The sequence below is a fragment of the Cibotium barometz genome, chromosome 4, assembly GCF_041138505.1.
Source record: "Cibotium barometz isolate CiBa-2024 chromosome 4, ASM4113850v1, whole genome shotgun sequence".
Classification (NCBI taxonomy): Eukaryota; Viridiplantae; Streptophyta; class Polypodiopsida; order Cyatheales; family Cibotiaceae; genus Cibotium; species Cibotium barometz.
Genome location: NC_141049.1, coordinates 31,283,130 through 31,299,604, shown reverse-complemented (window position 1 = coordinate 31,299,604; position 16,475 = coordinate 31,283,130). Strand labels below are relative to the sequence as shown.

Sequence of the window (16,475 nt, the reverse complement as noted above, 5' to 3'; positions counted from 1 at the left end):
TTGTACTATGCAGGTACAGTCCACCAAAAGAACAAGTACAGTTGACTGTACTGTGCAGGTACAGTCGACTTGTACTGTACAAAACTGAAGGCGACTGCATGCAGATACCTGCAGGTACTGTGCAGGTACTGACGAAGGCGGCGCTGACAGGTACGGAAGCTGCAGTACGGCGGCGCTGCCAGGTACGGAAGCTGCAGTACGGCAGCGCTGACAAGTGCAGTCGGCGCTGACAGCTGATAGTCGGCGCTGACAGGTACTGTAGACGGCGCAGATAGTGTACGGGCAGGTACCTGTACGGAAGCTACTGTCGACGTCTGGTACGGAAGCTGCAAGCTGTGGTGTGCCTGCTGAAGGCAGCGCTTACAGTGTGTGTACGGGCAGGGCAATGATGTACGGGTTGTACTGAAACTGAAGGTGGCAGTGTACGGGCAGGGCAAGGGCAGGCCTACAATGCTCTGATACCAAATGAAGGCCAATGGAGTGTTAGGGTTAGGGTTTGGAGATGCTGCAAACAGGCGTGGAGAGCAACAGAGAGAGAACACGACTGCTGTATATACAGATGATAAAAATGTGAAGTACAATAGCCACATAATAAGTGACCTAAAGAGATGTGTTCACATGTCCGGCCATAAAATGTGCCGGTTGGACCAAAACACCTATAAACTGGTTATAAGTGAAACTAAGCTAAATTGGGGGAAAAAACCTCCGCTAACTGAAGTAAAAAGTGCCCCAGTAATCTACTGATGATCACTAGCACTCCTCTGGGTGCATACACAGCATAAAGCCCAACACAGATACGGGGGTCTGAGGGCGCTTGCCATCCATAGTCACATAGAAACGCGTTTCTGGGCTGAGAAACTCCGAAACGGCCAAAATGCCAAAAACACGTTTCAAAAACAGGAATTTTTTTTCGTTTCTAAAAAAAAGAAATTGTCTTTTTTTAAAATTTTGTCTAAGTATTTTTTTTAAAAAAAATGTTGGGCTCTCTCTCTCTCTCTCTTCCTCAGCAGCCGCCGATACCACAGCCACATGAATCCAGCCCTACCACCTCTACTTTCTTTACCGCCTCGATGGTAGAGAGAGCTATCCGCCGGTTACAGCATGGGAGATCGGTTGACCACACAAGTATACAGAGTGAGCATCTTATTTATGCAGCTGACACACTGGGACCCTTTGTTGCTCACCTTTTTAATAGGGCACTAGTGGAGGGCCTACCAGCTGAGTGGACTATGCACACCATTGTGCCTCTCCACAAAGCGGGAGACATGCTAGACCCCAGTAACTACAGGACTATCATGATTGGTCATACATTGGCCAAACTTGATGGTGCAGTGCTCGAGGTAGAGCTGTGCTCATATGTAGAGGAGGAGGGGCTGCGAGCACCAGGGCAGGTTGGATTTCGACGAGCTTTCTCCACTATTGACCATATATCCACTCTGAGATGTCTGATTGACCTGGGTAGGGCGCGGGAGAAGAGATTATACTGCTGCTTTGTGGATTTCCGCAAAGCATTTGACACGGTGCCACGAGAGAGACTCTTCCAGCACCTACAATCATTGGGGATCCCATCAGAGATGGTTTGGGGCATCTATGCTTTATATGAGCAGGTCCTTGGGCGCATACGATGCCCCCGGGGGGCTATCTGATGTTATTGCTAGCACATAGGTGTGAAGCAGGGATGCCCACTCTCTCCTACACTATTTGGGCTATACATCGACTGACTTTAGTGGTGACGGTGGTGGGGACGGGGTAGACATCTCAGGTACCACAGTCCACATTATGCTATATGCAGATGATATTATTTTGGTCTCTGAGTCGCGGATGGGACTACAACACCATCTCCATGCACTCGATGACTTTTGCACACAGAGGGGGCTTACAGTGAACCTTGGGAAAACCAAGGCCATGATTTTCCACACCTCAGGGCCGGCTCGATGACAGGCCATCTTCACACTGGGAGGAGGACAGGTAGAGGTGGTAGATTCATATGTGTACTTGGGGATTACATTTACGACTCCGCCACGAAGATTTACTATGGCACGGGTAGCCAAGGATAGACTCACACGAGGGTATGCAGCTCTAGCCATGCTAGAGAGACAGTGTCACCAGGCACACAGGAGCCCCGTACGAAGGGGTGGTTGTTTGACACACTAGTCACCCCTACTTTGATGTATGCTGCACCAGTATATGGGAACTTGGGCTCACCACCTCCACATGGTCTCAAATAGAGAGGCCTCAGATTCTCATGCTCTCCCGGATGATCCGCAGCAAACCCTCTGTCCCACATGACATTGTCTGGACAGAGTTTGCTGCACCTCCTATGCTAGTAGAGGCCCTCTTCCAGAGGATCAGTTTCATACAGAGGATCAGAGATATGCCATCAGATCGACTCTCACATAGAGCTTTTGAGGCGACCAGGCAGCTCGCAGAGAGTGGAGATAGGAGATCATGGTTTTCACAAATGATACAATGGCTCACTTAGCATGGTCTCGACATAGATCACCTGCCACCTTTCCAGTATGATATACATGCACCACACATCCAGCTCTCTCACAGTGAGAGGAACAGAGTCCTTCGGCAGGATTTATGGCAGTGATACACTCAAGAGACTTGGATTACACCCAGTCAGCCTCTACTGCCGAAGATGCTATACTATAGAGATCAGTTTATGCGTATCTCAGCGGATGGATTCATACAGAGACCTGGATACATGGATTTGTACATGCCTCACAGTGCCCACGTGGCGATAGGCCAGCTCAGAGTTCATCACACCAGCTTGAGATTGAGGCAGGTAGGGCAGCACGGATTTCTAGAGCAGAGAAGATATGTAGACTATGCCAGGAGGAGGTTGAGAGTGAGGAACATTATGTATGTAGATGCAGAGCATATAGTGTCATAAGAGAGAGATACACCTCCATCTTCAGTGGACATCCCTCACTCCGCCAGATCATGGAGTCCGCAGGACCAGTGCAGATTTGGCCAGTTCTTGTTAGAGACACAGCGCCACAGAGAGACAATGATACGGACTCATACCACAGGGAGAGCATATAGTGTCATTAGAGAGAGATACACCTCCATCTTCAGTGGACATCCCTCACTCCGCCAGATCATGGAGTCCGCAGACCAGCGCAGATTTGGCGAGTTCTTGTTAGAGACACAGCGCCACATAGAGACACTGATACGGACTCATACCACAGGGAGAGGTGGGCGACAGCTCCAGCTCCAGCTCCAGCTCCAACTTATTGATTTCTTCCAAAGATCTATCCCAGTGCCTACCTTGACACAAGAGGGGGTTACACTTCAGCGCGCTGTGGACCTCCGAGCCGGACGGAGATCAAGAGCAACATGCTACGAGACTCCCAGACTACATCAGAGGGAGATCATAGAGATACGGGCTCGACATCAGCACCATATTCAGGAGCGGCTAGCTCACTTACACTCACACCTGGAGATCATACTCCGAGGCATTTTTGCCTCGCCATCGCCTATGTATCACATATTACACCCCCATTATGGTACTGGTTGGAGCTAGACAGATCTGCATTGCATTCTTGTATACCCTACGCGTATAGGTTGCATACTGAGCCTCTAGCAGTAGTGCTCCATCCATCACACCCCCCCACTAGCTCAGTACTTTCATACTTTATTTCATGTTCATTTTGTCCTTTTTTTTTGGGACATCTAGAAGACATTGATAGTTGTACATTGATTTTTCTCATAGGTCGAGTTCGGCCTTTAGTAGATGTTAATATTGCTTTCTTTCTTTCTTTCTTTCTCTCTCTCTCTCTCATAGGTCATTTTGGCCTTTTGAAGACGTTAATATATCATTTCATTTCATTTCTCTCTCTTTGCTTGAGCTCCGATGATCACCAGTTTCTTTCGGACCCAGGAGGTGGAGGACACCGACATTGTGGATCTTGTGGACCCTCCACGAGCTGCTCTGGACCTACCTCGCCCTAGAGGAGTTACCTCGAACCGAGCCTCTGTACTCCAGCGTGCCCGACACCCTCGACCCCCCCCCCCCCCTCTCGGCCACGATCACCTCATCAGCGCCAGATCCAGGACATGCTCCACCGCCATCGAGCTACCTTTCCACGTGACATAGCTGAGGGAGACCTCTTGGCCATACTCATTAGTCCCGTGCTTGATATTTTGGAGAGTGGTATAGCATCTACTCGGAGTTGATGTTGCTCTCATGTTTCTATGTTCTTAGTATTCCATGATGAGTTTCCATGGACAATTTTGTATCACCCTAGTGAGATAGCTGTGTTTATGTTTTCTTTCTGTTTTATTTTCCATTCCATGATGAGATATGCCATGGACATTATTGTATCTCTATGGTCTCATAGGCCCATTGGGGGAACTTGAGAGGCAGTGTGCACACATACAGTTTCAGGAGCCACGCACCAAATTGTGGCTATTTGATACGCTTGTCACACCGACCCTCTTGTACGGAGCTCCAATTTGGGGGCCAGTATACATCACAGATCTCAAAGAGGGACATATGAGGGATGGAGGCAAATGGAGAGACCACTGATTATGATGATTTCCCGCATGATTCGGAGCAAATCATCAGTACCACATGAGATTGTTCGGGATGAGCTAGGTGCCCCACCAGTAGTAACCGAGGCCCTAATTTAGGCAGTTACCTTTTTACAGTGGCTATGGGAGCTTCCTCAGCAGCGGTACTCCCGATTGGCATTGACCTCATCCATACAGTTGGCAGAGGATGGTGATACTCATTGTTGGTACGCTCGGATGAGATCATGGTTTGACCTACATGGTTTGCGGATAGAGGCACTACCACCCTTTCAGTACAGTCTGGATTGTCCATTTTTGGATCTCACCCACTCAGAGCAAAACCGCGTGATCAGGATGGATATCATCAGAGTGGACACAGAGAGGACATGGACTAGCCCCCTTGAGCCCTTCGGTACCAAAATGGCTCATTACAAGAGCCATTTTCTACACCTCTCACGGGATGATTTTATCACCCGTCCGGCGTACATGGATGTACACCTATCACATGGGATATGTTGTGCCATTGGACAGATCTGGACCTCATCACACCAGCTGCGAATTGAGACAGGGCGATATGTGCATCAGATCTTGGATGACCGCATTTGTCAGCTATGCTACCAGGAGGTAGAGACAGAGGAACACTACATTTGCCGATGTAGAGTCTATTATGAGATCCGAGGGAGATATCACTGCCTCTTCCGAGAGGGTTTTGGGATGTTACGCAGGGTCATGGAGTTTGAGGATCAGAGATGCCTAGGATTGTTTCTACTTGAGCTCAAGAGAAACAGAGAGACCCTCTTGGCAGACAGGAGGCGGAGCCATGATGTACCTAGACAGAGGACCCTGACAGATTTCTTCGGCACCAGCAACCCAGCCCACACACCTCCTGATACCTCCTCCATTGGGCCATCAGGGCACCGACCACACTCCCAGGGAGTCACCACTGATAGAGCAGTTATCTTATGTCGTGCTCGTCGGCCACGCCCCCAGGATCTCGACCATGTCATCCTCACCTTTGCAGATCAGAGCCTTTATTGCTCGACATCAGAGGCGCCTACCTTGCTTCTACGACCTCTCCATTTTAGACAGCCCCATGGCGGAGATACTTGATCTAAGGAGAGGGCAACACTTCAACTGATCAGCATACATGGATCTACCTGATATACATTTTTCAGTATTTTCTAGTATTTTCTACTCAGTATCATCTCGGAGTCTTACAGTTCTGTTCTTATAAGTGTAGGACAATCAGTTTATTGTACTTTTTAGTCTCATTTAGTTGTTCTCTTTGATGAGACACCAACCTCAGATGTATTCTCTGTTTTGGTCTCATAGGCCACTATGGCCTCTTAGAAACAAGAACTCAATAAAGTATACGAATCAAGGAAACAAGGAAAGTGGGCAGTCTACCGTAGAGGTAGAGCTGTTATTGCAGATTTCAGGACAACCAAACATGGTAGTAATGAAGAGTAGCTGCTAGAGAAATCCTTCATGTTATCTAGGATTCTCCTACGGTCATGTAGGGAATTTGAACTATTTTTAGTTTTATCTCTATTTTCATTTTGTTGCCCCCGAAGTGGAAAGTAATCACATGGATGTATCTGATTAGTCCTATAGGTCAGATGTGGCCTGCAGCATCTGTTGGGTAGGACCACGCAGCCTCCTAGCGTGGCCTCTTGATACGGGACAATCTCTAGCAATGTGGCCCTATTGATGACAAATCCGATACTAGTTAGTTCTGCCTGCAATCTCCATCCTTTGGCGGAAATGAGAGCTGTCAGGTCTCAGAAGCATGATATGATCGTCAGTAATTGATGCATCAGGAACAAGCACAAAAACACAGGTTACACCATCAGAAGTGGCTGTAACAGCCGTTGCGAAAGCTGAGGCAGGAGAGCTCGGAAGTGCCTGTACCTCTAAAACCTAGCCAAAGGATGCCCTTATGGAAGCTAAGAGCTTCCAATAAGATCGAGGAAGAGCAAGGAACCCCAATGAGACCAAGGTAAGGTGCTGATCCTCTATCACTGGATCAAAGCCCACGTGGTATTGAAAGAAGAAGATCTTCCTAGGGCCAAGAGGAAAGGGGCTGCCAGCCAACACCTGAGAAGTAGCTCCCGGAGAAAGAAAGCCCACCTGGAAGAAGCCTTGTATCTTGGAAGCGCACAATCAGCTCCGAAGGGAGAGCTACTAGAAGCCATTCATGGGCCTGCGATCGAGGGGTGGGAGCCATAAACCCTCGCGATAAGGGTGGTCTGGACCTCAATGTCAATGTCGTGTTGGAGAGAGGTGAGCTCATCTTGCGAAAAATTGATGATTCTCCTGGCCTATGGGGGTTAAGATGGATTGGCTGTGACGGAAGCCATAAGGCCAATCAAAGGTGGGCGGCCGACTTGAATCTGAATAAAACAGCTGCTGAAGGAATAGCAAAGGGAAGAGAGGGAGACGGAAGCAGCAGGGACAGAGGTGGGGGGCAGCAGGGGCAGAGGCGGGGGCAGAAGCAGGGCAGCAGGGCTGAGGCGCGAGCAGCAGGAGGCAGCAAGGCAGGGGGCAGAGGGGCAAAGGGAAGGAGCAGCAAGGGGGGAGCAGCAAGGGGGGGGGCAGAGGGGCAGCTGAGGTGGGGGCAGCAAGGGAGGGCAGTGGGCGGCAGCTGGGGCAGCAGGGCAGGGTTAGCAGCAGCGCGAGCTCTTTCCAGTCACACGTGATGCTTCAGTCAATTAACATAGTTTTTTGATGTCCATGATTTGGAAGTTGCAATGTCTGTAAATGGGCCCTCCAATAAAAAAATTGACGAAACGCTCAGGTAAAAGAGGCGAAAATACTCCTATATTTGGATTTTGAGTTTGTTTTTAAAAAAGTATTACAAAAGGGGCTTTTTGTACTTTTTTTCATTGGCCTCTTTAGATGCAAACTTGCAATGCTAAGATCATGAAATATGTGTCTCAGTATCTTGTCAACGTGAAATGGTAAACATTTTGAACAGTGCATGCAAATTTTCTTGCCACTCAGACATTAATACAGATGATAGATGATACTCCCTACATTACCTTATTTGTAGAATTTTGAAATTTTTAGGTTCAAAATATGAGGATTGGTGCAATGATGAGGAGTGTGTTGCCGTCTCTTGCTCAAGCAATGGTTTTGCACAACCGTTTATCAACTGGGAAAAGTGAGCAATTGAAGGCTGAGCTTCAGGTAAGTGTCTGCAGCTTGTGAGCATGTCTGTGTGTGTTCTTAGGTGGTGGATGGACGTCTTCCCGTGGAGCAGACATCAAATATTTTGTAGGAATTCTATTCGTGTATGATTATAATTAAATAGGCTTATCCTGTGTTCTGGATATTTGCTGCTTTGATACTGCCTATCTGGTGTCAAATGACCTCACAAGTGAATGCATGATGTGTCTTTTCGAAGCAACTAAATCTTTCAGACAAGATTCTTTTTTCGTTGCAAGAAAAAATATCATAATATAGAAGCTGAAAATTTATTTGCAAATCACCGATGCTAGAGAAAAGAACTTGAGCATGAATGTCCATTTCACTTGGGAAAAGCAGATAGATTGGCATCCACCCAGATCATTCGTTCTACACCATGACATGGTTGTCACTGTCTTAAACAAGGCCTTGAATCAACTCAAGTGTGTTGGCACATGGTTGCCTTCAAAGCTGCCCATAATCTCGCCTTCTGCTGTGCCTCCTGCTGCGTGCCTTCAACACCCCCCCCCCCCCCCCCCTCTTTTCTCTCTCCTGCTGGCCCTTCTGTCCGCGCATGAGAGTTAGCCACTTGTATCAGCCTGCTTTCCCTAATCTGAGGGTTCCCCTAAGCCTACCCCCTCTCCGTGATCAGAGGTTCATGAATGAACCATTTATTGTGGTTGGTTCAATGAGTATACGAGGTGTCGTACGGTAGATGAGGATGATGTCTTTATGACATGGTGACCCTTATCTTATTTCCAAGATACCTTTGGCTCACAGGTATGTTTCGCCTAGGTTTACAATAGATGTTGGATGGTCTTTCACTTGACGGATCAGTGCATTTGTTATATGCCCCCCCCCCCCCCCACCTTCACCTTGCTCCAGCGCCTGTTCTTACGGGCCCCGCTAGGTCACTTCGAGATTGGCTTACATTCAGACAGCTACCCCCAGAGGCCCAGGACAAGGGACTTGCTGGGATTTGGGACAGACTTAGCTTCGACATCGACGACTCCTTCCCTCCGGAGTGGCTGGCCACAATATCAGACCTTCCTCCAACTGCTGGAAGTGTTCACCAACCCTTGGTAGTTCATGGTGCAGATGAGAGTTCCGCCTTACTCACATTCTCTATCGCAGACTAGATGAAAGGATTTTAGGGGATACACCTTGTAGAGGGTGACGGTGATTGGTTTTCATGCACATGAGTGGCACATCAACCCTCCATCAGCCGCCAAGGTGGCCAGAGAGAGACTCTGGCATTTGTGGATTTGGGAGGGCTGGCCGCTCACCCGTCTCCATTGGTATCTAGGAGAGTAGACATGGAAGGATTTAGAGGACAGTGAGGAGATGCCTGGCACCCCCTTTTTTGCATACACTGCACGACTGGAATGTAGGATTCAGATGCCAAAGTTTGAGGGCACTCCAGCAACAACAACAGGACATTGGCAATCCCAAGGCCTCTCGCCGCATTTCCTCTCAGCTTTCTTGAAGAGGCTGTGGGGTAGTTTTCAGCCGCGGAAGATCACTCTCTTCATGTGCCAACTGGCACATAGGAGCTTGGCGGTTGGCACTTGGTTGGCCATCGGGGGTGTAGGCCAGCATTATGTCCGAGGTGTGACCATCCCCAGGAGTCCTTCCGTCATTGTCTTTGGGATTGCCCGAAGGCTTAGCAGGTTTGGCAGTGGATCCTACGCAATTTCACTATGGACCGAGCACCCTCCCACATTGTTATGTTGGGCACAATTGCTTGGGCCATTGAGGCCGTGGTCGACATGTCATATAATGTAACTATTTGGCCCTCCTAGCTCTTTTCACATGATAGAACTCATGCCCGGACATAGGGACAAGTTGATGGACGCATGGGAACAGGGTTTCTAAAGTCGGCATTGGAAAAAGCACCAATCTTGGTCAAAAAGAAGGAAAAAACGAAAAGTCAAACTATGTTGACCAAAAGCTGAAGGCACCATTGGAAAGAGAACATCGAACTGGACCAAAAAGCTAAAAACTGCTTTTTCAAAAAGTAGCTCCAGGGCCAAAAAGCAAGGCCTTGAAGTTGTACAAATCAAGAACTTTGGCTTGTATTTATAATATTTAATAAAAAAAGCAAAAGCAAGAAGATAAAACAAAAGCAAAGCTTGGCAAAAGCAGGCACCCCTATCAAGTATATAAGAAGCTTGTACTCTCTTGGAAAGATATAGAAGAGGAACTCGTGAAGAACCACTTTGGGGAGAGTATGAACCTTGTCATCATCTTCTCCTCCCCTCTACATCATCACTTGCGGAGTGCCAAATTGAAGGATTTTTCCTTGTGGAGAACGAGGAGCTTCGTTGCTGTTATCATCATCTTCCTGTCCACCTCTTTGTGCCACCCAGCTCTACCCCAGAGCCGCCTCTGCCCAATTTTGCCGGCCGTCGCCGCTCAGGGCCGACCGACCACCGCTGCTCAGAGCCGGATGTCGCCCGGATCCACCGCCACCGCCCCTGTATGCGCCGCCGCCCCTTGGTTCCGTCGTCGCCCAGAGCCAGCTCCACCCTTGTTGTTGCTGCCGCCCTGTTTGCTGGGTTTCGGCACCTTGTGGTGCCTACACCGCCATCCAGCACTATTGCTGCCTCCTACTAGTGCTGCTGCCACTTAATCCGCCACCAGCTGCTGGATTGACTGTGTGCCATCAGCACAGTACTGCCCCCGCTGCTGCCATATTGCTGAGCCATCTCTGCCTAGCCGTTGCTATCAGATACATGTGCAATTCAACCACGTGGAATAACCTCGATTCATTCGCCTCCTTGCAAGCCTTTTTGAGAGTTGACTCTATTCCAGTTTGGACAGTAGAATCTACACTTGGTAACATATTGTTCGTCATCTACACACTTCTCCTATGCACCTCGTTTACGAGCTGGAACTTGAACATGGAGTTTGGACATAGAGCTTGGGCATGGAACTTACACATGAACATGGGATTTGGACATATAGCTTGGACATGAACATGGAACTTTGACATATAGCTTTGTCATGAAGCTTGGACATGAACATTGAACTTGGACATATAGCTTTGGCATGAAGCTTGGACATGAACATTGAACTTGGACATGGAACACAAAGCTTAAATAGGAAGCTTGGATTTTGGACTTGGATTTGGATTTGGATTCATTGGATTTGGATTCGGATATTAGAATAAGCTTAAATAGGAAGCTTGGATTTTGGACTTGGATTTGGATTTGGATTTGGATTTAGATTTGGATTCATTGGATTTAGATTCGGATATTAGATTTGGTACTAGCCCGGTGAGAGATACTTGTGGGTCATCCCCGTGGTGAGCTTGGCATCAGAGATCTCGTGCCTAGACATCGACATCGACTTGGATATCCTACATCGACATATCTGTTTGTTTTGTAGTCATTGATTGTATTGATCTTGGCCAGTGTGCCCATGGATTGTTCTTGTATAAAATCCTGAAAGGGGGCGGGGCCTGTTCCCCGCTCAGTGTGGTGCACTATGTAAGATCCCCATTCCCTTTTTTCTCCCCCCTCTCCCTCTCTATATCTTTATCTCTTGGACACGTGGTTGAGTCTGTCATTGCACGCCCCGTTGGGCTTACAGTGGTATCAGAGTAGGATTTCTCTTGAATAAACTCTCTTGGGGTGATAGAGCCATGTCAAGAACAGAGGGAGACCAAGGGCCTCATGAAGGAAATAACTAAGAGGCCGATCTAGGACTTCAGGATGGGAACCATGGTCATCAGATGAGTATCATGACTTTTAGTAGTTCAGGCAATTTCTCAGTGATGAAGAAGTCCTTGCTTGGAGAACCAAGAGGGAACATGATTAAAGAAGGGCTCAAATGTTTGAAGATTTCATCAAGGATCGAGACACCAAAGCCAAGGGAGTTGAAGTTGCTAAAGCTTATCTCAGAAGGATCTAGAAGTTGGTGTATTTCTTTTGGAGGAGACAAGGAGGTTACTCAAAGCCTACTATCTCAGTTGTCGCTTCTTTGGGACAGGTTAGGGAAAGAAGGGACACTTGGCTCCAAATCGTCCCGACAAGACAAAGTAAGAAACTAGATATATATATATTTTCAGAAAGAGACTTCTATTAAGTATAAAAAAAAACATACAACAATCATAGCTATAAGCTGGAAAAGAATAGAATCACCCCAATATGTAAGGTGATTTCAACCACTGAGGAGCATCATGATGCCATGTAAGACTTGTGGTACTAGAGGAAAAGAAGATGCCATGGTCCCACTCCCACATAAATATCATGCGCTTCGCCTACGCAGAACGAGAGGACCCCTGAATGTGAGCCCAAGTAGCCATAAGAGTATGGATGATATCACCCCATATAGTACTAATACACTGAGACCCAAAAATCTGGACACCCTCAATAGCCTTCGTGCATCTAGCTCAGTGAGGAACATCCTGCAATAAACCATGTTGAGCAATACCTCTATGAATGAAGATAGCAGAATCTGTATCATTGCCCTCATAAAAAAGCTGCGCATTGCACTAGGAGAGCCAAGCAACTGCCCCCCAAGTCACATGCATAGCTCGGCCACTCCATTTGCCCATAAGTTGGGCTACAGAACCCCAAATCTGCTGTGCAGTGCTGCATCCCCATAAACAATGTTGTACAGTCTCAGAATCTGCTGCACACCTAGGACAAGAAGGTGCTATACCGAAAACCGATCTCCATTGATTGGTGGGGAGAGCACCATGTAAGAATAACCAAAAGAAATGAGAGATCTGGCTCCTTCTGTATGAGTGCCAAAGTCTATGCCATTATCTGCGCTGTATCACTGGAGAAATATCATAGCTCTCCCAATGAGGCTTGAGAATAGGGATCCTATGCTTCTGTCGAGTGAGGAGAAGCCTGGCATTCCGGACGGTGAAATTGAAAAAAGGAAGGCTTTTCAAAGGATCGAAGGCATTAATCCACTCTCACTCTCCTGGATCCCACTTAAGATATTTGATAGGACTGCCACCATATAACCACAAACACCAAGAGCCATGAATCAATATCTGAGGAGAAGGGTCAATGAACCAATGCTTCCTCGAACGACCAGCAATCCTCACTGGACTAAGCCTAGTACATGGGATGATCTCCTCCATACTACATCTCCTCAATCTCCCTCCAGGCATGATAGAGTAAATGATGGAATCTATAGCCTCCTGGCCCAGGAGAGCAATGACCTGCAGAGGTATGCCTATCCTCGAAATAAGAAGGATCCACTGCGCTCTCGCAGACAAAATCATACCATGTCCAATGATGCAAGGCAAGATCAAAGTTGAAACAGAGATACAGACACCACACTTGGTACCAACAGCTGGTGACCAAAAGGTGTTTCCCAAGAGAAGCTTGCCTGATCTCCCACACTGGCTCGCATCCAGTTTATGCTCTTGCTGTTGGGTGTTGGACTCACATTCTCACACACACAAACCTGCACATTAGGGTTAGGTGCAGGATAGAGAAGCTCACACGGAAATGAGAGAGAGAGACGGAGAGCCAAAAGTGTGGTATCCACAAAATGCAAGTCAACCCTTGCATGTGTGCCACATCCATATAATATAGAAGTACAAAATATTATATGTTAGAGTGTCCTTTCACACTTGATGTCCAAGGGGAAAAACCACATGGGAAAAAGTGCCCTTGGTTAAGCCCTGTTCACACATAGCACTACCATAAGTGAGCATATGCCTACAAATCCCCCCTGTAGTGGAAGTGGGAACCTGTACAAGGTAGCAGATCACTCTTTGTATGAGAGTAAGCCCAAAGCTTTGCGGAAAGCTTCAAACTTTTCTCGAGGTAAAGCCTTTGTGAATAGATCTGCAACATTATCCTGTGTAGGGCAGTAAGATAAACTGATCTCCCTGCATGTAGCCTCTCTCTGACATAGTGATAATGAATCTCAATGTGCTTGGTACGTGCATGAAATACTGGATTTTGTGCCACGGCCATAGCACTCTGGCTATCAGTAAGAATGGTGGTGGGTGTCTGCTGACCCTCACGAAGATCAGCCAATAGTCTCCTCAACCATACACAATCTACTGTAGTTGTAAGACTGCCGTGTACTCAGCCTCACAAGTAGATGTAGCAACAGTGTGTTGCTTTTTACTCAACCAAGATATGCATGAACTGCCAAGAAAACAATTCCCACTGGTGGATTGCCTGGTATCATAATCACCAGCCCAATCTAAATCACTGTATGCATAAAGCTGCAAGCTGCCCCCCCTAGGATAGAACAAACCAAGATCCAGGGTACCCTTAAGATAACGAAAAATGCGTTTGACTGCTTGCCAATGCTTTATGCTTGGGCTGTGCATGAATTTGCTCAACAAAGACACCCCAAAAGATATGTCTGGCCTCGTGTTACACAAGTAAATGAGGCATCCCACTGCCTGGCTGTAAATGCCGGCCTCAAAAGGCTCTCCAATATCATGCATAGTAAGCCATACACCTGGTTCTACCGGAGTAGAAATGGGCTTACATTCATCCATGTGAAACCTTTTTAGCAAACTTTTTATGTACTTAGTTTGCTGCATAACAATGCCATCATCTGTATGCATAAACTGTATGCCGAGATAGTAGTGTAAAGGTCCCAACTCTGACATATCAAATTCAGCTTTCAAATCAGCTTTGAAATCTGAAATTTGTGCTTTGCTAGTACTTGTAATGAGCATGCCATCTACATACAAGATGACTGAGAATATCGGCATCGGTTTTCTTCACATACAATGTGCTTTCAGCTGGACTATTCTCATAACCTTGGCTGGTTAGATGAGCATGTATCTTATCATACCAAGCTCTTGGAGCTTGCTTTAACCCATACAATGCTTTGTGTAACCTGCATACTTTATGTTCCTCGCCAGGAACTACAAAACCAATGGGCTGATTTACATATACTTCCTCCTCTAAATCCCCATTTAAGAATGCAGTTTTGATGTCCAATTGATGCACTATCCATCCTTTATGTGCAGCCAATGCACTGATCTTATTGTGGTCATTCTTGAAGTAGGAGCAAAAGTCTCTTCATAATCTATTCCCTTTTTTTGGGAGTAGCCTTTAGCCACAAGTCTTGCTTTGTACCTGTCAATAGTACTATCAGACTTTCTTTTGACTTTGTACACCCACTTTGTTCCAATGACATGCTTGCCTTTAGGCAATTCCACAAGATCCCATGTATTGTTCTTCATGATAGAAGAAATTTCAGCTTGCATAGCTTGCAACCAATGCTCATTTTCATGTGCTTCTTCATAAGAAGAAGGCTGTTCTGAATCAAAGAGCCCGTCCATTGCTAATGCAGACTCCCCACGATGTATATTCAAAGCATGGCTGGAACTAGCCCTTGTTCTACCTGTGAGTGGAGCTGCAAGTTTGCTTTCTTGCAAAGTTTTCAGCAACCATCTTGGCACTGACTTGGCTGTCTATGGCTGTTTGCTCTTCCCTGACAAGATCTTCCACTTCTTCCATAGAAGGGCGCTGAATGGCTGGCTGTTCCACATGTTCTACATGAGGATTTTCTTGCGTTGGGGCTGGCTGATCTGTATCCCCCCTAATTGCAATGGGTAAAAGTCCAAACATGTCCTGTATGCCTGTATCATTGCTTTTATACAAGCTGTACATGGGCTGTTCTGAATTTTCAGCAAATACCACATCTCTACTGACAAAAATCCTTCGTGTACTTGGATTATAAAGACGGTATCCTTTGCTCTCATTGCTGTAGCCCACAAAAATGCATTTAATTGCTTTGTCATCTAGCTTTGTTCGGAGTTGTTCTGGCACATGTGCATATGCCAAACACCCAAATGTACGCATACAATCCACTGTTGGCTTTCGGCTATACCAAGCCTCAAATGGTGTTATGGTTTTCAAAGCTTTTGTTGGACACCTGTTCAACACATGAGTTGGACACATTATAGCTTCCATCCAAAATTTGTGAGGCAACTTTTGTGCTTTCACCATGCATCTTGCCATCTCCATGCGAGATCTATTTTTCCTTTCAACTACACCATTCTACTGCGGTGTATAAGGCACAGAACATTGGTGTTTGATGCCCTTTTAAAGCATATAATCCATGAATGCATTTGACATGTATTCTCCACCTCTATCTGAGCGGAGTGTTTGGACTTTACATCCACACATATTATCAGCCATTGGTACAAAGTGTCGAAAGCATGTAAACACATCTGCTTTCGCTTTCAAGGGGTAAGCCCAAGCAAACCTGGAGTACATCACTATGGATTAGCTGTCATTTTCTTTCAGCTGTAACAGCTCCATATTTGGGGAATGGTTTTCGTTGCATCTTTACAAAAATCCACCCCTCACATACATGTCTTGGTGGAGACTCAAGAGGCTGCATATTATCAACCATATGATGCTTCTGCAAAAGGATCAAACTCTGAAAATTTACATGCCCAAAACGAGCATGCCATAGCTCTGCATCATGCATAGCAGGAGTGTGGGCAGCCACTGTATTTGCATCATAAGTACGCTTGTCATAGCTGTCCAGCTTATACAAGCCTTTGTATTGTGTTCCAGAAGTGACTATTTCATAACCCTTTGATGGGTCTTTTACCAAACATTTCCCGTCTTCAAATTCAACCTTTAAACCTTGGTGGTTTATGGCTGAGACGGAGAGCAGATTTTTCTTTATCCCTGGAACATACAATACATTTTTCATACAAATATTGGCACCATTGGCTGCAATAAGTATGACATTGCCAATTCCCTTTATTGGATATGTGGTATGATCTGCACATGATACAGTGCGGCCATTTG

General features: G+C 46.6%; 1 protein-coding gene across 14 annotated transcripts in view; it reads left to right on the top strand.

Annotated features, from left to right (window-relative positions):
* LIG6 (DNA LIGASE 6) overlaps window positions 1-16,475 on the top strand; it is a 235,071-nt gene that overhangs the window by 112,578 nt on the left and 106,018 nt on the right. For all 14 annotated transcript variants that reach the window (XR_015264265.1, XR_015264262.1, XR_015264267.1 and 11 more), the window contains one exon: window positions 7,591-7,710. Coding sequence is in view for 7 of the 14 variants with exons in the window: in XM_086787878.1 (XP_086644004.1) it covers window positions 7,591-7,710 (120 nt within the window). In the remaining 7 variants the exon portion in view is untranslated. The remainder of the gene's footprint in view (window positions 1-7,590; window positions 7,711-16,475) is intronic.